Source organism: Arthrobotrys flagrans (assembly GCF_004000055.1).
Source record: "Arthrobotrys flagrans strain CBS H-5679 chromosome Unknown unitig_0, whole genome shotgun sequence".
Classification (NCBI taxonomy): Eukaryota; Fungi; Ascomycota; class Orbiliomycetes; order Orbiliales; family Orbiliaceae; genus Arthrobotrys; species Arthrobotrys flagrans.
The window spans coordinates 4,468,852-4,494,345 of record NW_027137550.1 but is presented as its reverse complement, the minus strand read 5'-3'; the positions used below and the strand labels follow the sequence as shown (position 1 = coordinate 4,494,345).

The 25,494-nt window shown below is 47.4% G+C and overlaps 5 protein-coding genes across 5 annotated transcripts in view; 2 read left to right on the top strand and 3 right to left on the bottom strand.

Annotated features, from left to right (window-relative positions):
- Positions 1–3,602: 3,602 nt before the first annotated feature.
- Positions 3,603–4,309, top strand: DFL_004341 (uncharacterized protein; the record flags this gene model as incomplete). Its single annotated transcript, XM_067633422.1, has 3 exons — positions 3,603–3,671; positions 3,825–3,896; positions 3,965–4,309. 3 exons carry the CDS (start codon positions 3,603–3,605, stop codon positions 4,307–4,309), a joined length of 486 nt encoding a protein of 161 aa, XP_067491591.1.
- A 2,986-nt stretch (positions 4,310–7,295) lies between these two features.
- DFL_004340 (uncharacterized protein) lies at positions 7,296–8,621 on the top strand (the record flags this gene model as incomplete). Its single annotated transcript, XM_067633421.1, has 4 exons — positions 7,296–7,560; positions 7,663–7,760; positions 7,991–8,120; positions 8,200–8,621. The coding sequence occupies 4 exons, from the start codon at positions 7,296–7,298 to the stop codon at positions 8,619–8,621; spliced, it is 915 nt and encodes a 304-aa protein (XP_067491590.1).
- Positions 8,622–9,102: 481 nt separating this feature from the next.
- On the bottom strand, positions 9,103–10,383 carry DFL_004339 (uncharacterized protein; the record flags this gene model as incomplete). The annotated part of the gene is made up of 1 exon (XM_067633419.1): positions 9,103–10,383. One exon carries the CDS (start codon positions 10,381–10,383, stop codon positions 9,103–9,105), a length of 1,281 nt encoding a protein of 426 aa, XP_067491589.1.
- A 2,596-nt stretch (positions 10,384–12,979) lies between these two features.
- Positions 12,980–14,052, bottom strand: DFL_004338 (uncharacterized protein; the record flags this gene model as incomplete). Its single annotated transcript, XM_067633418.1, has 2 exons — positions 12,980–13,480; positions 13,540–14,052. 2 exons carry the CDS (start codon positions 14,050–14,052, stop codon positions 12,980–12,982), a joined length of 1,014 nt encoding a protein of 337 aa, XP_067491588.1.
- A 931-nt stretch (positions 14,053–14,983) lies between these two features.
- Positions 14,984–25,494, bottom strand: part of DFL_004337 (uncharacterized protein) — a gene marked incomplete at both ends in the record, with an annotated part of 37,104 nt that continues 26,593 nt past the window's right edge. The window contains 6 exons of the mRNA XM_067633417.1: positions 14,984–15,519; positions 15,580–16,555; positions 16,619–18,411; positions 18,537–18,596; positions 18,656–21,406; positions 21,461–25,483. Of these exons, the coding sequence (XP_067491587.1) occupies positions 14,984–15,519; positions 15,580–16,555; positions 16,619–18,411; positions 18,537–18,596; positions 18,656–21,406; positions 21,461–25,483 (10,139 nt within the window). The remainder of the gene's footprint in view (positions 15,520–15,579; positions 16,556–16,618; positions 18,412–18,536; positions 18,597–18,655; positions 21,407–21,460; positions 25,484–25,494) is intronic.

Genomic DNA, 25,494 nt, shown 5'->3' with positions numbered 1-25,494 from the left:
TCTTTGTGGGGGCTGGTATACAAGACGGATCAAGCCGATTCCAAAGGCAAAATAACCACACCGTCGTGCAGCCAGCCCTCCGGGGTCGACACGTCTAGATTCCGACAATGCATTCATCTCGCATACATCCAATAAGATCGAAAAGCTCTCATAAACGCCAACAAAACCATCAATTTCCCACATTACCATCTTCATTAAGGTAATATCTTCCGCAGGCCGCGCTGAAGGAGGCGCCCCGCGATGCAACACATTCAAGGACAAGATGCCCACATCGAGCCAAGTCTCGACGAGAACCCTGGTCGATTTCCTCATCAAGACTTTTAGAGCGCTTGGGGCTTGGCATCCCTAGACTCAGATAGTATCGAAGATCCAGATGCATTAAAATGATGTATATCCATGATTGGAAGAAATTTTTCTGGTTACATCAGACTGCAAACCATATCACAGGGCTGGGGAAGGATTTCTCGGACCCGTATAAAGATGCTGATACCAAGAGAGTAAACTGCCTTGGCCGAGTTCCGACGGATGCTCTCAATTGATTTAGTGTATTCTGCATGGCCATGCCCGTTGTCCTCACAGGCTTTAGATCCTTCTCCAATGATACTGTAGAGGGAGCTGACGGTTTTCTAGGATGGAGAGGCCAACTTAAAGTAGACTTAGCAGCCATTCAGAGGTTTTGAATACTATATAGTTAAAAGCAGGTCTTAAAATTCGAAAGTACCCCCAGAAGTTCAAAAGCCCATATAGAGTATAACTTCAGGAAACAGCGTAAAATTGTAAAAGTTGCGAAGATTGTAAAGTATTAAATAATGAATCGAGTTTTGACAAACTCAGAGCCTGACGACTAAAGCATAGAAGTCCACCTCACATATATTAAAAGGCGAATGCCTATATAACATAATGCCGCAAGGTTCTTTTACTCCTCATATGTATACAAGATTTGCAAAGGATATCTAGAATTCGAACCGAAAGCAAAAATGGAGATAATGAGGGATATAGAAAAGAAAAGGTACATTTCAGAAGACACATCGGTCATGTCGATATATCACGCGCAATTACTCGAAAGACTTAATATAGTCTTGTCGCGGATATCGCGCGCGTGTACTATCAACCTCACTCAATATGTTTAAATGCATTTAAAACCACCATTGTACTTTCCCACATTGTCCTTAAGAATTCCCTCTCTAAAAGTTTGATTGAATTCCTCCTAGCTCCAGGTAGGAGGGTACGCATGGGTCCTGACTCTCCTATTCGTATAATAGTTGCCTGGAACTTTCACCGGATAGTTGCCTCCCATGTTTGGATATAAGAAATCTGACTGATTTAACGCCCTTGTATCTTTAAAATTTTGGATAGTTTCGAATCCTGGGTACCCTTTATCAACCATTAGCAGCTGAGCTGGAGTGCTGAACCCATACCAGTTATAACCTGAATTCCTGGCTCTTTGGGGATTTTTGATGTTCGCCTCGATCTGCATTTCATCAAAAACCACCTGTACGGTATTGAGATCCGGAGGGTTAATGATGAAGCCTACGCACGGGATATCACCTCTGTCGTAGGCAGGGAACAAACCACCAAGTCCGGCAAAGAAGTCCACATCGCAGTATACACCAACAGAACCTATCTTGCCATGTGAACTTTTTAACTTTGTGTTATCGAGTTCCCCATTGAATATGGTCGTGTGAACATCTATAACTTCGTGAAGGTCTTTGTCTTTCTTGACAACCGGGATAACGAAGCGACCGGGGGTGCCATGTGGCGGGAATTTCTTGTTGGTGGTATCGCCAAGTTTTTATAGAGCGCAGAGTCAAGAGAGTATCTTCAACACCGTAAACATTGGTCGCAGTGCATATTAGCTTCTCGCTAGTTGCTATGTCACCCATACCCCACTTTTCTTTTATATTTAATATGAATTGGCGATTGGCTCTAATTTGAGCAAGATCGATATAATGAACTTGAAGGGAGAGTATAAAAGAGATTTCCAAGGACATTGGCCCTGCTGGCCCATTCTGGCCACCGATGGTGATTTTTACGCAGGGAGTTGCTAACTCGAGATCGCCGAATGTCTGTTTAATCTTTTCTTGAACCTTAGTGTTTTCAGCAGGCTAGATGAGATACTCCCACTTTTCTTCCAGGAGAACTGCCCTAATGGCGTCGAAGTTCTTAAGCCGCTTCCTCTAGTATTCGATCTGACCTTTCAGGTTCTCAATTTTCTTGCTGTCTTTCACCGGTTTGGCCAACTCGGCCACCAGGCCTTTTACTTGTTTATCGTGAAGCTCCCTGGCAGGACCCTGTTCGCATCGTTCTCTTGTATTCTTGCATCCAACTGTTTCAAAATATCAACTATCCCTTTGTTGATTCTTTGCTGGTTCACTTTGAGAACGCTCACAACTGCAGGCGGGAAGATTCCCTTTATCGACTCCAATAGTAGAGACCTGATCGTCGAAGCATCGGTGCAAATAGGATGTATTGCCATCACTAACGGAGTTTCCGGTTCCAGCATAACGCCAAAGCTGTTGCCAGATCATACGAATACGATAGGCCATCTCAAGATAAAACCACTGAGTAGTATTGAGATATCCTTCGCTGTTGCTACCCGTTGAAAAGAAGTCGCTCCGCTTGATAGAGCCCTTAACCGGCTTGCCATCCTTGTCCTTTAAGGGCCTCGGGGCCTCATCTTTATTAGTATAGTTGAGATTTAAAAAAGGGCTTTAAGGTTAAATAGTATTCGCAGGGATTCCACGGTCGTTATCACGAGAAATTAATATGCCAAGTAAGCTCAGGTTCGACTCTGATGTATAGCTAAACTTTTAACATTACCTGACTGTGCATCTGAGCCAAATGGTGAGCTCGAGATCTTGCTGCTTTCAAACTGACAGCGATTTCTTTCAAGATGTTTATACTCCTTAGCAGTTAGGGAGTCCTTTGGATCTGTGGCTTGCTAGTCAGTCCTGGTAGCTCCATATAGGTCGTAGATATGACCCCTCAATAGTCAATCCTCGAGTGCCTAGGAAAGAATGCCTTTCCTAAAGCGAATAATGCCTGTTTGGAAAATGCAATGCATTTGTAACGACTTGCAACACATTTTTGAGGACTGAAATGAAATCTTGAGTTCCAGTCTCGGGGACCCTTCTTGTGTCGAGGAGAGGTTCCACGCTGGTATCGTATACTGGCTTATGCGAGGCAACAATGGCTAGACAATAATATTCAGTTATTTGATAGGATTTGTTTTATTGTACTAGGGGAGATTGTGCCGTAATACCAGGAGAAGATGTTTGAGCGAGTTTAGCAGAGTGTAATAGAGTGCTCGTTCTATGCCAGGATATTACTTTGCTACAACCCCGATCTGAACATATCCAGCGGCCTTTATTTCCATTCTTCATTCTACTCTGCATGACATTTCGAGCTTTTGTTGCTGCATCCCGTTGTTGCTACAGAATTTCCAGTTGCAAAATTTCCTATTGCTGAACACACACACACAATCTCTCTCTTCCTCTCTTCCTCTTTCACACACACACATACTCTCCCTCCCTCCCGTACACACACAACGCAGAATTGCATTTAGCTAAAGCAACCCTTTCTGGATCACAGAATCTGGCAATATGAGCCAGCAAATTGTTTACGAGAATTGGCCTCGCGCCACCCCTTTCTGGACTGGAGTCCTTTTGGACGTAATTACTTCGAGCTCCTTGGCTTCCTTGCTTCCTCTATTTCGCGGACTAGCTAGGAGAGAGAAATATAACTTCCAATAGGTTGCTGACTTCTCTCATAGCTCGTCCATCACTACGTCCGCCGCCTCCTCCTCCACCTCGCCGTCATCATAGGGGCCCCCCTTTACCATCATCTGGGGCCTTACCTGCTGGGGCGATAACGAAAACAGGAGAGCGACCATTAGGGTAAGTCAATTCCCGTCTTGCGTTTCTATAAACAAACCGCCGAGCAAAAATATTAACACAAAACCTAGGTCCTCTCCTGGTTAACGCCATACACCACCCGAGAAGCCGTCGAGCCTGTGTTGGTAGCGGTGGGGCCCTCGGTCACCGCCGCAACCATACCATTCAGATATGTTCAGCGTCTAGGCCCTCACGTTCCCGCTGCCCCTCAAATGCCTGCTTCTCGTTCTCCACTCCCAATGTCAGCACCCCCAACGCCCGACTGCCCTCACTTGTTTGCTTACCCACCGCCGCCTGCTGCTGCTAGACCAGTTGGTGAGGGGATCATCCGCGCTCCCGTTCCCCAGAGGTACATGGACAGGCCGAAGTCCAAGTACTACCGGGGGCCGCGTTGGTCCCCGATTCCGCTGGTCTGAAGAGTCCATGCGGGGAATGGGGAGTGGAGAAACTCAAAGGCTTGTTTCACATCGTTCCATGAATGATTGCGGTGCCCTAAAGCTACCCCCAAATTTAGGAGAAGGGGTCGGCGACCTTCTATAAAAACGCTCCGTAGGGGGCCGCGATTCCTTCAACACCAAAAAACGCGGGGTAGGACCGTGGACTTTCCTTAACTGACTCCACAGGGTAGAACCGTCGACTTCCCTTAACTTGTTCCACAGGGTAGGTCCATGGACTTTTCTTAACTTACATCCATAGGTTAGTAGTGGCACATTTCTTTGTTATTGCTGTCGTCCGATTTCTTGATTCTATCTGCTTTATTTGATTTTATATTCGATGTTGTATTTCGTGTTTTGTATTTGCTTTTGGCTTGCTTCTATTTATTTTCATGTTTGATATCTGCTTTTTGTATGTATGCACGCACGTATGTACGCTCGCGATTGATTTTGTTTATTTTCCGCTCTTTGTATGTATTTGATTATATTCCGAGGGTTTTTTTTTTTTCGCTTTTATTCTGAATGATACCGTCTTTTTACCTCCCTCAAGGAGCTTTTAAAATACCATCCTAAGTTGCCTTAGCCTCGGAAACGAAGACATCTTCGTGATACGTGTCCTGTAGAATTCAAACCTGATAGTGAAGTAATCTAATATTTACGAATTCGAATCCATCGCCCTCATCCTAGAGTTTGATCCGTATCCTTAACCTTTCAAGACTGTGAAATGATAGAACTTCCAACTATATACAGGTACAAGCTTTATTGCTATATCCATACTAAATTCTCGTATGAGGGGACACCCTGGTCTAAAATAGGAAGTATCTCGGAAGAGAAGGTATGGTTATACGAGAATCAAATAAGTCTAATATATTGATACGATTTCCTCACATCCGGGCGGGGTTGGTGGTGGGTACATCATACCTTTCATATATTCTATAGATCTCAGGTATCATGCATCTCCTCTACAAGCTGTAGGCAGAATGAACTGTAGACCCCCTTCCCCCATAGGTCCAACGGTTGGGCATATATTTAGGAATATACCAGTATTTTCCTAGAGGCTAGTGAAGCCAAAGAGCGTCTATACCTAAACTACCGTTGCAAGTATCATAAAATGACGGTTGTATCGTAAATTCAATCACAAAACCAGCATGCCCGTCTGTAAAAATTGTAGAATTTTTCTAATTACTCACATCTACCTTCCTCTTTGTCTCTTGAGTTGTCCCATCATCAATCTAAAGTCCAATCTTTCCCGTGATCGTCAATCCGAGAGGTATTTCGATCTGTCTGCAATGGACTTCGTTGGCGCTAACCAACGCGCGTTGATAGAACCCCTCTGTCAAAATGGCCTCTAGATTTTCCTCCAAGGCCGAGTTGGACAAGCACCTCCAAGCCAAACCTCCTCATCACCCCCCACAATCACCATCACCATCATCAGACTCTGCTAGTTCGATAACACCGCCCAACCAATCCCCAAGAAGTCATCATCAAAGATGACTTCCAGAAAGCCTCGTGTTCCTGAGCTTCCCTCTTCCTCCCAGGCCTCTGTTGTTGGAGCCGGTGTTCCCGATGTCATCTTAGACATTAAGAACAGGCCCCAGAGGGCTCTGCCCTCACCCAAGAGGTTGCTCGGGACCTCCAAGTCTACCGTGATTATCTTTCTCGTCCCCTAAACCTCCCTAGCAACAACTATTGACGCGATTTTATAGGGCAATGGTGTTTGGCAGAGAAGGTCCGGCGCCTCAAATCCGGGATAGCCATCGAAGAGGAGGCTATCAGGTTGTTCAGGGGTCGTAAGTAACCTTCTTCCTTCTATATTTATCATTAACCCCAAACTAGATGAAATCATATATTAACTGTTCTTCCAACAACGGGCGGGACTCCCCTGGACACCCTCGCCCACTTCGACAAGCTCTTCAATAGAGCTGTCGATCGTGACGTGGTAAGTAAGCTCTCTCTTCTTTAATCAGCAACCATTACTAACGTATTCACAAGAGAGTGGACGGGGAGGCTCACGACCTCCTGCTTCCGGGGCCTCAATTTGGGAGGCTAACCAAAAATTTCCGGGTGACAGCCCAGGTCCTTGAAACAGTCTAAGTATAGTATTAACGCTCGACATAGGTTTGAACCATCGGGTTTTCAGCCCCTCCGAGTCCTGGGAGCGGAGGAAATGGAGGGGGATGAGGGGACTAGGTGCCCGTTAGCATATTTACTGTCTTGGCTGCTCCATAGCGAGCAATAATGTTATTTTTTGTCCGCCCTGTTACACTACACTCATTCTTCGCGTATCGTATACCACCGTAACTACATGCCTATCCATAAACAGTAAGATAAAATGCGGTAAGAATCATCAAGGGGTCTGTAACTGTTAATATATTCTTCTACTTCGAGAGGTGTAATTTACCGATTAAGCTTCGTCATGTTACTAGAAGTAATGCTTTTAATTATGCTCGAGGGCTTAACGACAGCACAGCTAGGATATACTACTACTGCCTTCAATTAATCAAGGTGCCCTATAATTAAGGAAAAGAGGATATACACCACCGACCCAGACTATAGACTCCATGTTGATAATCGTGCGGGCAAAAATGCAGTGGGCATTTGTTCCACGAGGTGAAGTCAAAAATATGGGTTAACCAATAGTTTTCCCGGAAAACTATTTGTTCAAGACTGAGAAGTGCTTTGATATTCGAGCACAATGGAAGTCCAATAGATATATAACTAGTATGATCATTTTGATATTATGATAGCTAGCTAAGAGTATATGATGCTGAGACTGATTTGGCGTTTGCCCAATTGTATGTATATCTTGGGCTTGAGATGTGTCGACACCTCAGCGTAGGTATAAAACATCCTCCCACGTCATTCCTCCGCCGATATTTCTTTCCTTCACAACCCACGTCCCTCTATCATTTCCACCCCCACTTACGTCTTTGTACTCGACAATACGTGTCTTCCGCCTACCACAGCCATGCCTCGGTTAACCGCCCCCCAGTTGGAATCAATCCTCATTCAGACTCCTCCAAACCCAGAATTTACCCTCTTAATCGACCAGCTGATGAAGATGGATTCAAATCTAGCGAAGAATATCAAGAGGTACCGCGATGATAAGGATACTCAGATCGTAATCATTATGCAATCTGAGACCGAGTACATCTTCAACCTGCTCAAGGATGGAAAAATAGACGAAGCCATGAAGGCTCGCTACCGTTTGCTCTTCTGTGCCGAGGTTGAACGTGAGTATACCACTTTGAAACGGAGGCTTCCTGGAGGATGAGGGGCTTTGAAAAAATGTATCTAGTCATTGCAAGAAGCTGATGGTTACTTGGGCTTGACAGGTCAAAAGCTTGCCGCGTATGAGGCTACTACCCGTGAGCAACTGATCGCGAGGTTCACCACTCTCTCGAATGATATTGTCGAGCTTTCCAAGCTCATCGTTAGTAAGGATTAAGATTCATATTCTTGGTTAGTCCTGATGCATGCATAACTATTTCTAACAATGCCCTCGCGAAATACATAATAGAGAAATATCCTCGTGATAGTTTCAATTCCAGAAGCCAATATTGCCCTCTTCCAGTTTTGGACATCGTATGATTATAAAACCTTCGACCACTTAAAAAAGAAATTTCATTCTGAATCAGATTCTGACAAATACCGAAATCATAGCTCAACCGCAAAACCAACCTAGAGATTCACAATCACACCAACCAGCTTTGGTTCATCGACGGCCTCAAACGAGAAGTTCTCAAGGGTGACAATTCTGCAATCGCTCGTCTCAAAGCCATCGAGTTACCAAGTTAGTCCACCACTACTAGATTTTATTCCCATATGCTGCATTGACCATTTCTAACACGACCATGGCTGATCGCCTATAGAGGAGAATTGGCAAACCTACTTGAGCAGTTACACCTACCGCCCCCACCTCAAGAAACAGGCCTCTGCTAGTACAAAACTCGACACCATTCCCGAAATTAAACTTGTCCCAGAACAGTCGGTTAAAGAACCTGAAAACCCCAGTTTGGCTTGCGAGACCAAAAATCCACCAGTGTCAACAACCCCTACCGCTTCTGGTATGATTGAGCAATCTAAGGAAACCCTGCCAGAAGCCGAGCCTGAGGCTCAACCTTTCATCGTACCAAAAGAGGGAGGCCTCAAACGCGAGGGTTCCTTTGGAAAACGTACTGTCGCCAATTTCCAACACCGCTGGCGCAAGCTCCAAACAAAATTCGGGACTTCCACTTCGGATGATGGTGAGCAAATCACCGGTGATGGGGGGCAAATCGCTAAGACTGCTTAATATGTCCTGGACTTTCTGACCTCGATTGTTCTACAAATCTGATTGCATTGTAATACGGGGCTTCCGAAAGCTATTTTGTGTGTTTTCTCGCATTCTATTTTCCAACTTAGTCCCCCTGAGACCAAAATTACTTTTCACCACCTACCCTAATCTCAATTTCGCCGTTTCCCAATTACTATGTTTTACCTACTGTCAAATATTGGACCGAGCCCCTCCTAGAAACCCCTTAATGAGAAATGAAATGAAGAATTATTAAGTGATGATTTGAATTCTCCTTGGCCACTCCCTTCCTTATCCAAAAAGCTTCCAGTATTATCCATGTAAAAGGCTTACAGCCAGTGTGGTGTTTCTTCACTATCTACAATTGAGTAAAATGTGTAATTAATGTACACATCCCAAATGAAAGTCTCCCATCTTAAATAACCCACAGACGCCAGAAAGCTTAAGTTCGGCTCCCAACATCGTCTTAATCAGAAATTCCCTAACGCCATACCATCGCCGGCTTAAGTTCTGACAACGGCCACATACCCCAAAAATTCCCAGCACCAACCGTACTCTTCTGAATCGACTCAATCGCCCTATCTACCAACCTCTTCTCATACCCTCTCAACTCCTCCACGCCCCCCGTAGAATCAGAACCACTATACACCCTAACCAAAGTATCAAAAAGATCCGAAGCCTCTTGAAACGCCGTATTAGCACCCACAGCACCAACCGGCGGCATCGGGTGGGCAGAGTCCCCCAAAAGAACGACCGGTTCACCGGCTCTCTCGCGACGAAGGTTTTCCCAGCTGGACTTAAAGTTTTCCGGGTCGCAGATGAAGAATGAGAGGGTTGATGTAGAATCGGGGTTTTGATTGTCGAACACGCTTCGAATACTGTCGTCCCAATCGGCCGTAAGATCTCCAGCTAACTTCGCAGACTCCTTCGAGTTTAGATTGAGAAGATTATGCTCCTCCAACCTTCCATCCTCAACAACATCTGCTCTCAAGCAAAGTACCCAGTAGACATAATCCGGCGGCAAATCAAATCCAGCTGCCCCTTCCGATCCGCGATTGAAGTAGATAACCTCACTAAACAACTTCAGCAGCTTTCCATTCTCATCGCTCGTCATAATAATCCCTCCAGTCGTAAGATGACTAGAAATTTGGTCCATCACACCCGATTTATCGAGATGTGTCTTCCCAAATATAGCCCGCCCTTCACTATCCAATGGCTTCAGCTCCGGCAAGAAAGTTTTCCGAACTATAGACCGGACTCCATCCGCGCCAACCAGTATACGTCCTTCCTCCACCGTCCCATCCGCAAATTGTGCAATTACACTACCAGAGCTTTCATCCATTTCATAACTCTCGAATACCTTGCCGAAGGAAATATGCTCCTCAAGACCAGCCAACAACACAGACCGAAGTGTAGTGCGATCAACATTATACGGCGTTCCAGAAGGAATAGCAGCCCTCGGAATCATCATCTCCCCAATTTCATTCGTCAGGGCATTGAGTTTCCGAGCACCATGAGTAAGTTGGGCGCATGTTGCTTCAAATGCAGTCCAGAGGTGTTCGGGTAACAGGTGTTTTAGAGCATCTGCTCCATCGCCCCAAATGCGGATACGGTAACCTTGTGCCCGGTAGATGGCGCTGGTATCCCGTTCAAAGATATGAAATGGTATAGGTGGGTTGGCCTTTCGAAGACCTTGAGCGAGAGCTAAGCCAGCAAGACCGCCGCCAATGATAATGACTCGATCGGATGGTTGAGTTGTCATATTTGCGTTGGATGCGTGGTATTTCTGAAATAGGTATAAGATCCTTGTGCGACGTGAAGACGTAGTTCAGGTTCAGCTTGGTTTAGAGCTAGCTGTGGAGATGTAGTGAGAAGCGAGAAGTATTAGGGAGAGAAGCGGCCTTGGCCTTGGCATTTATACTTTTCAGGCCCATACTCTCGGGAATCCGTGGCCGATCCCGTTGCGACCTGAAGTCATATCGAGATGTCGGCATAGTCGGCGCCGGGTTTTAGAGTGATTGCGTATACCTGCTTTCAACTGCCGTCGGCAGATCCTGCTCCGATGAATATGACTAGATGGAACCAACAAAGATTTGCTCAAACTGGGCTATTCATTTGATGCTTGAAATTACACATTTCTGTAGGTTTCACGAGGCCAGATATATTTTACTCTTTGGCCTTGACTAACTCGTCAATCTAGGCCGGACGACGGCATTGCGGGGAAGGCTCGAATTTAACGTAGTGGATACACGAGTCCGTAGAATGGAAGCACATGGACATCAGTATTTGAAGGGAATGGTTCATTCATCCCGAAAACAAGCTTGATGATAACAATATGAATATACTAATAGAAGTTGTCTAAGAGGTTATGAGAGGGCCCGGGAGCCATCGGACAGGGCTTTGATTAAAATACTTAGAATGCAGAATTAACTAGAGACTATGACTTATGAAAATAGAGCGAATATTTGTTAGGAGCATAGGGAGTAGTTAGGTACACAATCCTCTAGACAGCTTCAACACTAGACTGAATAGGGCTTGAAGTGCACAAGATGTAGCTATACACAAAGATGTTTTCACGCCTTTGTAGATTGATAGCTTTGAAGGGCACGCTCATATGACCATGAGAAACAAACCTACCTAGGAGATTCCAAACAGCAGTTATAACGGGACTGGTAGGGAGGGAGCATGTAGTAAGAAGATAAGGAGAAATATTGAAGCGAAGAGTTCAGGATATATATATAGTCACACAAAGCCAGGTTGGGACCCGGATAGAAAGCAAAATGCACGATGCATCAGAAACAAGGTAGGGTATAGTGAAGATAGGTCTAATGATTCCAACACCGCCACCCTCCGGTGGGCTGGCATGCAATACCACACCCACAGTAGTTGGCTAAAACTTCCTCCTGTATCCTGGAGGAAACCAAGCGAGAAGCTTGTCCCAAAATTGGAGCAAGTCGCCACGCTGCCGGCGCGTGGGATAGATTACCTGGAGGTGATCCATCGAGCTTTCAGGCCTCTCGTGGGCCACTTTCTTGCGCGTCGGTGGTTGGCTGATGGCCACAAACCCGGAGCCGCGTATTCGGCTATCTCGGTCAGTAATAGTGACTCCGGTTTCAAATGACTGCGAGGGCTGCTAGGGAATACCCCGGCATCCTCACCACATGGCTCCCGCTATCAGAGGGCGTAGCTCCTTTCTCACGGAGTGCCATCAGAGAGGGGTTAGCAAGTTTCCTTGCGTAGCCCTCTCGTGACTAGATGGGCGAATTTCTGGATCGCTGGTTCGATCCACCTTGTGGTGGTTGATGGCTTCGTGTTTGGTTGGTTGTGGTTGGGGGATCGTGTCTTCAGTAAGTTTTTGGGTGTGGTTGTATTTATGAAGAAGATTGATAAAATAAGTTGGTAAAGTCATACCAGCAAATTTGTCAGCAGTCAATGAGCCATGGAAAAGTTGGATGTTCTCGGCTTCAACAACGATCTTGCTTCTATCTTTCACTGAACTCTCGAGAGCTTTGTTAACCCAACCCGCTTCTTCGAGGTATATCAAGAAACCATCATCCGTATTTTAATTATTCAGAGTGCATAAAGTCCAATCCTTTCTGAGTATCTTATTGCGATCCAGGATAGTCGGTTCCGATTCGGCATGATAGTAAATGTTAATTCCTAGCATATGCTTGGCTTTAACCACGTCTAACGGGTGCACACGCATCCGTTTGGCAATAAATCTATGTTGAGGTCTCAATCTCTCGTGTAGAGCGGTTTGGTGTAAGGTTTGTCATCGGAAAGAATGAATGTGCCGAAATGCCGATATTTAAGTAAGTGAGATATAGTTTATAGTCTCCAAGGTCCTGGATCCATAGATTTGATCTTGGGAACTTCAATTGGTGAAATATTGCAATAAGTGCATAGTACGATTAATATAGTTAACACCAACTCTCTAGCCTTAGATGGAAAAGCAAATTTCATCATCCCTGGAAAACTTTCCTTCAATTCAACTACATATCTCCAGAGAAACTACAGACTATAAATATGTATATGGAGCACGGAATTCTACAACAACGATATAGTAGCATCTTGAGATGTTCGATTTGGCACAGCAACCTGAAAATACTTTATTGCGAAATACCGCCTCTATAAAGACATAGCCAAAGGTTCTTCACCGTAATATCAATATTGATACAAATTCAATATCCGCGTTGTCTGTTGTATGTCCATTTCTAGCCTCAGAGGTTGAGAACAACGGGTCACGAGACTACGGACACCGAGTTAGCCTGGAGTGCTTCCTGATAAAACGTCCCAAATTTAAGGTCCTATCAGACCAGTGCTATCCACTAAACGTCTCTCATCCACAAGCTATAACGCTAATCATCCACATGCCTTGCCTTCCTACTCGCCTTCCTAGTCCTAACCCCCCGTCTAACAGCCTGCGTAAACCCTTCCCCACCTTCCCCACCCCCTCCAACACCTATCACCCCCCCTTCATCCCAATTAATCTCAGTTCCATGTACCCAATCCAACAATCCAATCCACCCATAACCCCCCTCCCCACCAGATTCATCATGGCCTCTAACTCTTCTTGCAATTCTGCCTAAAAAAAACGCTTTGGGGAGGTATTCATATTGGCTGTAGCATATGACATCAACGAGGGATGTAACTGCTACGAATGCTAGGTATGTTAGGAGGTGGAATGATAACATGATACTGGGGATGTAGACTGGTAGAAATTGTAGGAGAACGTAGTCGATAGGCATGGTGGTTGTCAAGTTGAGAGACGATGTTGTTGGTCTTGGGTGGACGTGGGCTTTATGAAAAGGTGATTTGGGAGTTTGGTGAATGTGGCGATGAGGGTAGTATACGAAGACCTATATAGGGTTCCATTAGCATCCTATTCATAAATTGATAAATTTAAATGAATACGCACCTCTCGAAGAAACATGGCATACGCGACCCCCCTCGCCATATCCCACGGATACGGAAATGTGGAAGATATTTTCAACAACCTCGGCCTCCGAAATATATCAACAGCAACATATTCCAGAATAGCCTGGATCCCAATCCCAAGCATAATATTCCCTAGACTCATGAAAATTGCGAACAACGTTCCGCGATTGAAATTGCTAACTTGAAGTGTCTTTTTCCTCCCTCTTCTAGTGGATACTGAAACACTCTTGCGTGAAGCAGGCTTAGAATTCAAATATGGTTCTTTCCCTGCAAGCGACGGTAATAGGTTGTCAAACAACGTGAATACTAGCGCTGGTAGGAGAAAGAATACGAAGCGGACGAAGAACGTTGCAATCAACTCGACTCGCAGAGGCGGATGTGACATGATTAATGTCGTCCAGGTCATCCAGAAGAAAAAGAGGTTTAATGAGCTTGCTGTGTAGTTGTTAAGTAGCAGCCCAAGACCGCCCAGGGAACCGATGAGGGCGGACATGATGTGATGGGGGATCCGACAGTGTCGGGCAGTGATTAAGGGCTTCGATGATGAATGCGTGAGATTGATATCTCGCGCCTATGAGTTTTGGGTTTCGAAGGATTTGAGAAGGTCGTGACCGTGGCGCAAAGGGTCGCATTCGAACTCCTTCGCGTGGGCATATATGCAGTTGTCTCGCGGCCCTGTCGAGAAATTTCCCAAGTCGTTTGGATTGTGTTGCGTGACATCGCTCACCAAATTCTTCGTCAACGTCTTCCAAGCTGTGACGTCATAGTCTTCGGTCTCATAATTTACGAGCTGAAAAGATTTAATTTCTCTTTTTGATTCCGAAAGAAATAACAGTATCGTTAGATAACTGTCATGCAACTACGGCGTAGACATCTTACTGGCTAATCGCCTTTGGGGTATTATCAAATCAGTTGGGAGTAAACCATGCCCTCAAAGTTATATACTAATGTACAACTCGTGTATGAGTGTGCGTCCCGAGATCTGGGATTTTGAAGCCGCAGAAATAGGTGATAACGAGGTTTTGGGTTTTACTAAAGAAACCCCAGCAACATCGATATTACTATATAGACATGGTGCGGAATTGATCGCGGTCATGATTGTATGTATGTACGTATGTGCATGTGTACAAATCGACTCGGAATCAACGTCAACCTTGAGAAGCGGTAGTAATGTAATGCAATGTAATGTAGAAAGCGATATAATCATGTTCATTGTGTATGTATCCAAACAATCGCTAATCCATGCATGCTATGCTAAAAATGCAATTCAAGCAACCAAATGCGCGCTAACATCAATGCTGACTACTAAAGAACAAAAGACATGCAAGAAACAGTAACATCAAGTATTTGCATGAAGGAACAGGTAAAAAAAAGTTGACAAGATAGAAAACATAACCCTAATATTAACAACTATTCAGTAAACCCTAACGAGGTGTTCGTTGATCTAACTTGACCCTCTTCGAAGAACTTGCACTGGTAGTACTCGTCGGACGCCTGCTAACAAGAACTTGCATTGGCGCAATAACCGTTTCCACGTCATATCCATCCCCATTCTCATCACCTCTCTTCGTCACCAAAGGAAACAAAACAACCCTGACCATCGCCCCCATCTTTTCAAGTTGCTCGTTAGTCAACCCTTCATTGCCCCTGTTGTTCATGCGCAGGGTGACAAAGTCGACAGGCTTGCCGATACTGTTGTCAGGAGCTTCCCACATGAAGTACTCGGCCCGCTGGGTACGCATATCAATGGAAAGCGTGACGGCGAGATTAACAATAGTGCGGAGCGAATCCACAACCTGCTGTTGGAGGTGACTAGGTGGTGGCAGCAGACTGTGTAGTGTGCGGTAAATCTCTTGGACGACTGGCTCGGTGGCAGCTGGGAGAGCAGCTCGGAAACTGCGTCGTTGTGATAATAGCTGTAAGGTCGTCGCACGCCACATATGCACCGCGGCTGGTGGGCCTATTGAAGACTTGGTGTTAGTATCATGGGAACAGTAGTCTGGTCGGAGTGTATACATACCAACTTCATTGAGTTTTTCTTCTAATGACTTGAGCTTCTTTCTTTCCTCCGCATCCAATCCGAACATGTAACGACAGAATATCAACTCCCAAATCAAAGACATCGTCATAGCCATGAATATTTCCCTTCTCTTAACACGGTCCCGGAGCATCGCTCTAACATCACTTCCATCCAGAACAACACTTTCCACGAGATCTTTGACACTCTCGTTCGTAATGGTGTCGAAGTCGACACAAGTAGCAGTGTCGGAAAACTTGGAGAATTTGACACACCATTGCTGGACGGCATTGAATAAGTGTCCGCAGGATCTAGCAAAGAAAACTTCATCTTTGGCATCGATATATCGGTTCATCGCGTTGAGTTTGACTTGAAGTTTATTGGCATTGTTCCTTGCCGTCGCAAGCTCCTGCTTAAGTTTTTCAATCTCTGTATCCTTAGCCTTTGTTACGGTGGCGACCTGCTGATTGATAATGTCGTTCAGGCCAGAACTAAGTGCTGTATACTGTTCTTGAAGGTCGGAATGCTGCTGCGATAGATTGTGAAGTTGTTCCCGCTTCCTCTCATATTGTTGCCGTTGAGTCGCTTCAGTAGCTATCAGTTGTTCGTTATTAATTCTTAGCTGTTGAAGTTGCTGCGTCAAGTTGTCGTCTTCTTGCTTGTACCATTCCAGATTTTTCTTTAGCGTCTCGATCTGGCTCTCGCGTTCGCTAACCGCGAGGGATCTTATTTCAAGAGCTTCAACAAGGGCGGATCGTTCCTGGAGATGCTTGTAAACGACAGCTTCCATTTTCTTTTGAGAAGAATTGGCATCATGCTGTAGTCGGGCCAGTTCACCAGATAATTGCGAGTTTTGTTCGTTGAGGGTTCGTATCCGGGTTTCGAGATCCAACATTTGAAGAGATTGGCGCTTGCGAAGGTTCACACTGATTGGCCGCTCGGGCGAGATTGGGACGGCAGAAGTATCCCCATATGCCTCCTGTAAAAGTTCGTAATTGTTAGTGATGTGGCACCGTGTCGCTAGATATTAGGAGAAACTTACGAAAACCTCTTTGTTGTCATACTCCAGCGATCTCTCTTTTCCTTTTCTTGAGCTACTGGGAGCTGGAGGGTTATCGAATTGGAACGAAGAACCAGGGGTCGTCGTTGCATTTGGAGAACTAATATTGGACGCTGCACGGGCACGAGTGTTTGGCACTTGAGTCCTAGGTCTGGGGGCAGGTGTTGGAGAAGTTATCGTAGACATGCTACCTTCTAAGCTAGACAGGCATCCTTCTCGTAGTGGCTCCATAGTTCCTCGCTTCTTTAGAATAGTTAGAATTGGCGGGGTCGCTTTCGGGCTGCCGGGTCGAGGGGTGGTATTTGACGAACTTCCAGTATCGACAATGGCAGAAGAAATAACAGCGACACCCTCTTGTAGAGGCTCGAGATCCGCTCCGACTGAGGTGTACCGTCTGCCTGAGCTACGACCGGCGGAGCCAGCCGAAGTGGATAGGCGACGAAGGCGAGGTGTAGTCTTCGCAGTACCAGGAGATTTGGCTAGTGGAGCGAGTTCGGGTGAAGTTTCAGGGGACGGATAAGCCCCTTGAATAGTATTGATGCTTCGTCTACCGGCTGAACCTCTACCAGCCGAGCCTCTACCAACCGAACCTCGTGACTGTGGAGTTTGGCGGGATTGGGAAGGCCCTGGAGTTGGGGTCGTTGGGTTTGACTTCTTCTGGAAATACTGGGAGAGAGGCTGTGGGGCTTTCTGAGTCGGAGTCGGGGTAGTACCCGCTGAGGTGCTGTCTGAGAAAAGTAACGAAAGCGCTTTATTATCGGCCTCTGTAAATGTATCGCGGCGAATGGGAGGACGACGTGGAGCTTTGACGGGGGAAGCTCGGATGACGGGGGAAGTTCGGATAGAAGGTGGCAACTGTTGGATCGGGGATGGTGGAGGAAGTTCGACACCTGGTTCGAGTGGTGATACCGAGCTAACACCAGATAGCGATATCGTTGACGAGCGAGCAGGGGATACCTCAGAATAGATACTTTCGGCCGTGGGAGGTATAGCAAGAGCTGGGAGGGGTACTCTTCTGTTTGGCAAGGAGCTGGACTTGAATGCCTTTTGCTTGGAAGGGGTCTCTGGAAGCTCTCGATACGGTGTATCAAGGCCTTCGATACCAAGTCCAATGCCTCGACTGCTAGACTGCGCCTCAGGGAAAATGTTGCGATTGATTGGCCGTGCTAGCTGAGGAACCGGCGCAGGGAGGTCAGTGGGGCCTAGTTCTGGCGAAAGAAAAAGATCACGTTCGTCTGCACGAGTACTGGCCTCAACCGGCGCGGGTCTTTCCTCGAGGCTGTAGTTATCGAATGTCGGGGAAGGAACAACGCTTGAGGGCCGTGAGAGGTCGCTGTCGTCAAGTGAACCGTCTGTGTCTCCGGGGTAGTAAACACTGATATCAACGGTCGGCGCTTCTCCGAATTTTTCTTCTGACCATGAAACTTCGATCGTTCCAGTCTCTTGGTCGAAATGAACGTCGACACCTGCCGCAGCAAGGACCTCTTTCTCGGGTGTAGCGATGTCAAGAGGCCCCTGAGCATACTCTTGGATAGGGATTCGGCGCTGTCGTCTTTGTCGTTGGGTCCCTAAGGATGGGCGCCTTGAGCGAAAAGAGGATACGCCCGAAAGCGGGGATACCGATACGTGGCGGGGAGAGAAAACGCTAACTGTGTCTCCAGGTTCTTCGATTTCGTTTGGCGTGATAGAATTGAAGTCGCGCGGGATTCCTAGAGCTCGTAGACTATCTGCAAGTTTGCCCTCGTTGGCGGGCTCCAAGGCCGCGCGTGGGATTACTATTGATAAGGAAAGGAAAGATTGGTTAGAACCGTAGACTTTGCCGAGCTGACGGGGGACTTTCGTTTCCCGCTAACTAAAAAGGTGAACGGCAAAAAATGGTGGGGCTGGGCAGGCTACTTACACGCCAAGGCATTTTTTGGACTGGTTTCCGACAGGGATGGTGACGCATGGGAAGGCGGGCCTGGAAGGTGTTAGCCAATCATTGGGAACAAGCTGTGGCAATTTAAAAGAGAAACTTACCAATCAAGGGCGAGATATTCGGACTGGTCGTGACGCCTGAAAATGCAGTTCGAGAGGGAAGCGGCGTTGGGGCATCTGCATAAGATGATATTGGACCACTTTCTGGAAGGTCGCGGCTTTGTCCTGCGGCCTCCCTGTCGCGAAGACTTGCGGCAGATGGATGCCGACTTATTGGCAAGACAAGGTCGCGGGGTACCTGGCGGGGCGATGGTCGTGGAGTCACATCGGTTTCTTCTTCGTCCTCTGTTGTTCGTTTCGGCGTAGCCGAACGAGTGAGCGGCAGTTGTGGATATAAGTTGGGCCCATAGGGAGAAGCTAGAACATATGATGTTGAGGGTCGGCTATCTGGAAGATCACGAGGCAATTGTTGTTCGAAATGTGGCAGGGAAGTTTGTTCCGAATCCTCATCTTGGTAAAACGAAGATGCCCTACTCAATGGTAAACCTCGGTCTTGATGGCGTTCATGAACGTACTGCGTATGAGATGTTGTCGGCCGGCTCTCTGGAAGATATCTCGGTATGCTCTGTTCTGCTGTCTCAAACGATGAAGGAGCTGCTTCCTCAAAGTACGCTGATGAAGTTCTGCTCAATGGTAAATCCCGGACTTCGGAGTTGTCAGTGACACGTCGATATGTGTGTGAAGTTGCCGGCCGGCTTTCCAGAAGGTCAACAGCGGCTTCTTGTTTCCCTTCTTCAACTTCGACCTGTTGCCTTGAAAGGGTCACTGGCTGGTGCAGATAGAGAGACGACTGCCTACTAATCGGTAAATGGACATCGTTTTGATATGGGCTAGTAGCTTTGATGGTATGTGACGAGGAAGGCCTGCTCTCATTATCATCAAACGAAGGGATTTCGGCTTCAGAACGGGTCTGGTATTCTGGAGCCCGCTGGAAGAGGATTGACGATTGTCTGCTGAGTGGCAATTCTCTTGTGAAATGGGGTTGATCGACATGTAGACGAGAAGTTGTAGATATGTCTTCACTTTGAGGAAGGCCGGGGATATCTCCGAAAAGACTACGCGCTAGTGCTAAGGATTCGGCGTATGGCGAGGCTCTCCCTGAAGTGGGGATCTGCGCTAGGCCAAGCTCCAGGTGAGGAATATGGCTCTCATCCAGCGAATATGTAGAGTCGGTACCGTCGCGCAAAGCAGGTAGACCGTAGAAGAAATTGCTGTCTCTCACACTCCTTGGATTCTCGTATTCGGAAGCAGCTCTTGAAATAGGCAGCTGGGCATTGAAACTCTTCTCATGGCCTGCCTCGCGTGGTAGCCTAACTGTTGGTGCCTCTGAGTGCAAGGATTCCGTCTGTGGCAGTAGAATGTCATCAAGTTCGCAGACTTGGGGAATGCTCTCACTAGCCTGGTACTCCGATCCGTTGACGGTAGGCGGGAGGGACACTATGCTGCCCCTTCTTTTCGGCACGAAGAGGTACTCGGTGCTGCCTTCAGAACGGGGAGACGGTAGCTGGAAATTGTGTGGCTCTTCGATACCGCGAGGTGACGCCGTACCTGGCGGAGTGCAATAGGCGGACTCTTGTTTTGACTCTGGCAGTGAACATACGGTTTCCCATACCCCTCGTCCAAGTTGCTCTATGTCGAGACTTCCTTCATCGTCGCTGTCCTCTAGTAACGGATCCACTTCAATTGACTTGGGGACGGACAGATAGGCATCATGAAGGGAGTACATTGAAGATACTCTCGATTCTGGAAGCCTAGGCGGCGCGACGGAGGGCGGTGCAAACATATTGCCAATTTCCTCATAGCCTTCGCTGTCACTATCCGGGAGGTATTCATCGAAGTCATTGAAATCGAATGCCGGGCGGGATTCGACCTCCATTTCATTTTCACAAATATCGATGGACACTGCTCTACTGATAGGAAGGGCGAACTGTGGGACTTTAGCAGTAGGGGTAATTGGCTCATCCAAGGAAGGGGCGATGCTTGGAGGAAGGTATGCTGGCAAATCTTGAGTCTCATCATGGACAGATACTTGGGGTTGCTCTCTGGTTTCGAGATCTTGAAGCGCGATTGTGTACTCTGAAGCAACACCCGAGTAAGGTAGTTGAACTGCACCACGATTATTATGATCAAGCAGAATCGAGGCGGGTGAAGAGGCGCGGCTTTTAAGTATTGGTTCCCAGCTTGAACTATTTGTCGATTCTAATACGTGGCCTTCCTGCAGTGGCTCTGGCAAGGTATCACCTAGTTGGGCATCCAGAGGTGCGCTGATAGATGCACGGCGAGAAACCGGTAATTTTGTCACTGGTTGGCGAGGAAAGGGAATCTCCGTAGTATGACTTGCCACAGATCGTCTTTCTAGCGACTCGCTTTCATTGAGCAGCTGTGTCGGCAAGAATGGTGGCGGCGAGATAGATCTTTGGAGTGGCAGCTCGACCTCCTCCGGAACGACAGGCGAAATTAGTGGAGAGAGTGGCAGATAAATCGAGTGTGGGGTCTGCAAAATATACTGTGGTGCTAAAGCTGGAGATGCAAAGGGCGATGCGGGAAGGGGTACAAGGCTGAAGTCTTCTACAGTCTGGGAATCTGATGTAAGGCGACCTGTAGTGGGCGTAGCCTGTTGTTCAAAGGGTTCAATTTTGTCGTTGACATCTCCTGGACCAATAGTGGGCTCGCTTTCGACCTCAATGGGATTTCCGTCCTTGTCATATATGTTATCTTCGGCAGACGAGATCGGATTTCCATCTTTGTCGTAAATAATTGGGTCTGTAAAAATCCCAAGTCCCATTAAAGGTTCTACATCTGAAGTGTCAGTGTGCGCAAACCTAAAAAGTGGCATTAGGGCCATACCTTGTGTAGGAGTTCGTGGGGATTCAGAAGAGCCGGGCCCCTCGTGTATAATTTCCGATTCATTGTCAAATTCGAATTCATCTTGGCTCGTCCTTGGCGTTCCATCCTCTGACCACGAGGCCAGACTTAGTAGTGATTCGCGTCTGTTATCCTCTGCGTGGCGATGTCCAGCCCAAGCTATTGAATGCAAACTCTCGCGTGATGGTCGAGGAAGAATTGAATGTTGGAAGTCAGAGTTGCGTGAAGAGACGGAAGACCGTACAGAGCCTGCATATGAGGATACATGAAACAACGAGGCTCTGTCGTAGTAGGGGAGGCGTTGATATTCTGGAGTGTCATCGACACCCACGACTGAGAAACGATATTTGCTAGGCACTAGACTATCGACAGAACTTTCGTAAGATTCAATATCGGACCCAGGAACCGATTCGGCCAGAGAGACCAAAGCTGCGGCTTCCGCAAGTCGTCGCCGTCGGCTTTCTTGCTCAACGTCGCGGTCGATTTTCCGTTGATTCTCCAGGGCGATTTGTTGCTCTCTGGTTTCAATGATTTCACGCTCAAGCTCCTCACGACGAACTGATTCCTTAACACGCTCTTTGTCTTCTTTCCGCTCAAGAAGGATAGCACGGTCGAGTTCTCTTTTATGGATCTCTGCGGCCAGCCTCTGGATTTCGTCCTTCCGTTGCTGTTCGGCGATCTCGTTGCTCTCTAGAATTGCAACCCGTTCGACTTCGCGCCTTTGGATCTCGTCTGCGAGTCTTTGAATTTCGGCTTGGCGCTGTGCTTCGATAATTCTCTGTTGTTCCAAAAGCTCAGCGCGCTCGGTTTCTCGCCGTTGGAGTTCTTGTACAAGTCGTCGGATTTCTTCCTTTCGCCGTTGTTCTCGTTCCAAAAATGCAGCACGTTCTTGAGCGAGTTCGTATTCTCTTTTGCGTTCTTCCTCCTGGCGCCGGCGTTCGATTTCGTACTCTTCACGCCGTCTCCGTTCTGCTTCTTTCTTTTTCTCAATCGCTACAATCATATCTTCCTGTCGGTTCTTGTCTCGGAGCTCAATTTCCTTCTCATACCTCTTGTCTTGTTCTCTTTGAACTAAATATTGCTGATAAAGGAACATATCATTGTCGTACCGCTCCTTTTCGCCCATCTCGTTGAGTATTTTTTGTTCTCGCTCGTATCGGTCGACCTGCTCTTGGTAGAGCAAATACAACCTCTGTCGTTCTTTAGCGGCGGCACCTTCATCTTGTTGTTCAAGGATATCAAGAGCACGTTGCTCACGATCAAGACGGCTTGCGCGCTCCAGTTCAACTTCATAACGCCGTTGTTCAGGAGATACTTCTGGGAAGCATGGGGCGATCGACAACTCTGGAGTGGACGCTTCAAGCAAATGTGACAGTTCAGGAGATCCTAGGTTATGAGAGCTATCTCTTGGCAAATGATCATGCTCAGGAATGTATCGCGGCTGTTGGGGTTTGGGTGCAATTTCATCATAGGGTGAACTTTCGATAGAGGGAGCATCGGCTTGATGAATATATTCACGAGATTTCTCAATATTAGGTTTAGAAGAGACAAGGGTGACATCCGACGGCTCCGGTAAGCGAATGCGGCGACGTGACCGAGCGGCCTTTTGTGCTGTAGTAGCCTTTGGGAGCTGCACTGAGTCTTGTCGAGGAGAAGGCGAGGCTCGGATGGGCAATTTCCTACGGCGTTCCCGTTTTCGGTGGCGTTTTGACTGAGCTTCGGGTTTCACAACTACAACCGGGATTTCTGACACTTGTGGTGGAGGGATATGTGGTAGTTCTTTTTTGAGCGCGGTCGGAGATGGCACTTTTGCTGGTTCTCTCGGAGACGGAGCTTTTGTTGGCCTAGCCGGGGATAGTTCTTTTGCTGGTCTCCGGGGAGATTGCTCCTTCGCCAACCTTGGAGGGGAAAGTTCCTTTGCCGGCCTGCGTGGCGATGGTTCCTTCTGTAGTCTTCTATTTTTCGGTTGCTCAAAAAGAAGCGGCGTTGAGGGAAGAGAAACTAAGGGCGCAGCACGAGGCGGAGATTCAGACCGAGTTCGAGGTACTTTGACTGTAGGCAGTGGGTTGGAGGTAGCTGAAACTTGGTAGAAGTCGTCTTTCTTAGAAGTATATTGGAGGTATTCTGCTGGTAGGGATACTTCTGCAATTGGCAAATCCCGTTCTTGTTTGCGGCCTCGTTCTTGGCTTCGCTGAATAGCTTCAAGTGCAGTCTGAAGGAAATTAGTCTTGGTATGAGACTCTAAGCGCCGTCGGTGGGGCCTTTCTTCTTTTGGAGCCTCCTCTCGGACAACCTCAGCCACTTTCTTGTCGGTTGCGAATTTTGCCCTACGAGGCCTGGGAGATATAGATCGTGCCTTGCGAGGTTTTGGAGAGACAGATCGTGCCTTTAACCGGGGTTTGAATGTTTTGATTGGAGGCAACTTCTCGGGCGACCTGGTTAGTGCTTTTTCTGACGACTTCTCGGGAGCTTTCGCAGGTAGCCTTTCGGTTAAATCCACAGGAGTCTTCACAGGCGGCCTTTCAAATAGTGGCTCTACCACATGGGTTCGCTTGACTGGCGACACGGACCGAGGCTTGGATCGTTGCTTGGGAATTTTTGCGGGAGGCAACTTCTCTGGCAAAAGCTCGATTTTGCGTACCCGATTGACCGGAGACTCTGAGCGGGGTTTAGGCGATTTTGCCGGGAGAGCCACACGATGCTTCCGTTCAGGCGATGGTAACACACTCCTGCGGGAAGGTTTCTCAGGGCTCGGTGACCTTAAAGTCTTCTTGTTGGCTCCTTGCTGGTTGTCATTTCTGGAAAACCAAGAGGCAATCGCGGGGAATAATGGTGTGGTTGCCGACTTCGGGGAGTCCGTGCGCATTGCATCTCTTGATTTTATGGCATCCTGGCGGCGAGAGCTTAGATCCGTGAGAAGAGGAGTTGACAACTCAGGGGCCGGTTTCCGACGCTGTGGAGATACAGACCGGGCTAAAGGTTTTCGACGTTGTGGAGATACGGACCGAGCTAGAGACTTTCTGGGCTGTGTTTCTTTCCGCGAAATTGGCAGCTTTTGCTCCTTCCGTTCCTCTCTGTCCACCAAGTCACGCGCGGAATCAATAGTATCAATGGACCGACGCCTGCGGAGGGCAGGTGCGACTTTCTTGGGAGCCCGTGATACTCGTCGCTCTTCTTCGGCATCCCGGTCGGGCTTGACGTTAGAATCAAGGGTATTTTTGGCGATCCGGGCGATTGGGACGATAGCGAGAGCTGCCAGAGCTGTTGGTGGTATTCGTCCAAGTTCCTTTTCTACAGTTGCAGCTCTAGACCTCGATACCTTCTCGGATATAATTCCAGTCGAGAGAGAACTTAGTACGTCTTTGACAAGAGGTGATTTAGGCTCCAAGATTTCCCGAGAAGCAATTCCCTTCGTTTCAGTCTTAGATTTCGGCGGTTCTTTGGAGGCAGGAATAGTCGCCTTCGGGAACCTAGGCGGCAAAACCTCCACCACAGGAGACCTAGATTTCGCGACATCTTTTGGCGCCTTAGGCTGTGTAATCAGATCCTTGGGTACAACAGCGTCAGTGACAGTAGACTTCAACTTGGTCGTATTTTTGGTTTCAGCCGGAGTGGTTTCAGAAAATGTCGGCGGTGAAGATTCCACGAGTACGTTCTTGAGTTTCGGCAATTCCCCAGTAGGGAAAATGTCAAAAAATGAAGCTTTCTTCAGCTCTACTATCGGAGATTTAGGAGTCGTAGCAGTCTTAGGAATGGATCGTTCGGATATAGATGACCTACGCAGTGTGGTCTTAACCGCAGGCGATACTGGCTTTGTATTCTCATTGGAAGTAGGTGGGTCAGCCGGGAAGATCTCACGCGGCGTATCATCTACCACAGGAGACTTCGACTTCTTGACATCCCTGGATATAGGCGAGGCGGTCTTAGGCTTGGTGATTGACAACTTCCGCGCAGGCACCGGGGTTTCTGTTTGCTTTGGATCCAAGGCTATGTCCAGTGAAGGTTCTGCAGTTCGG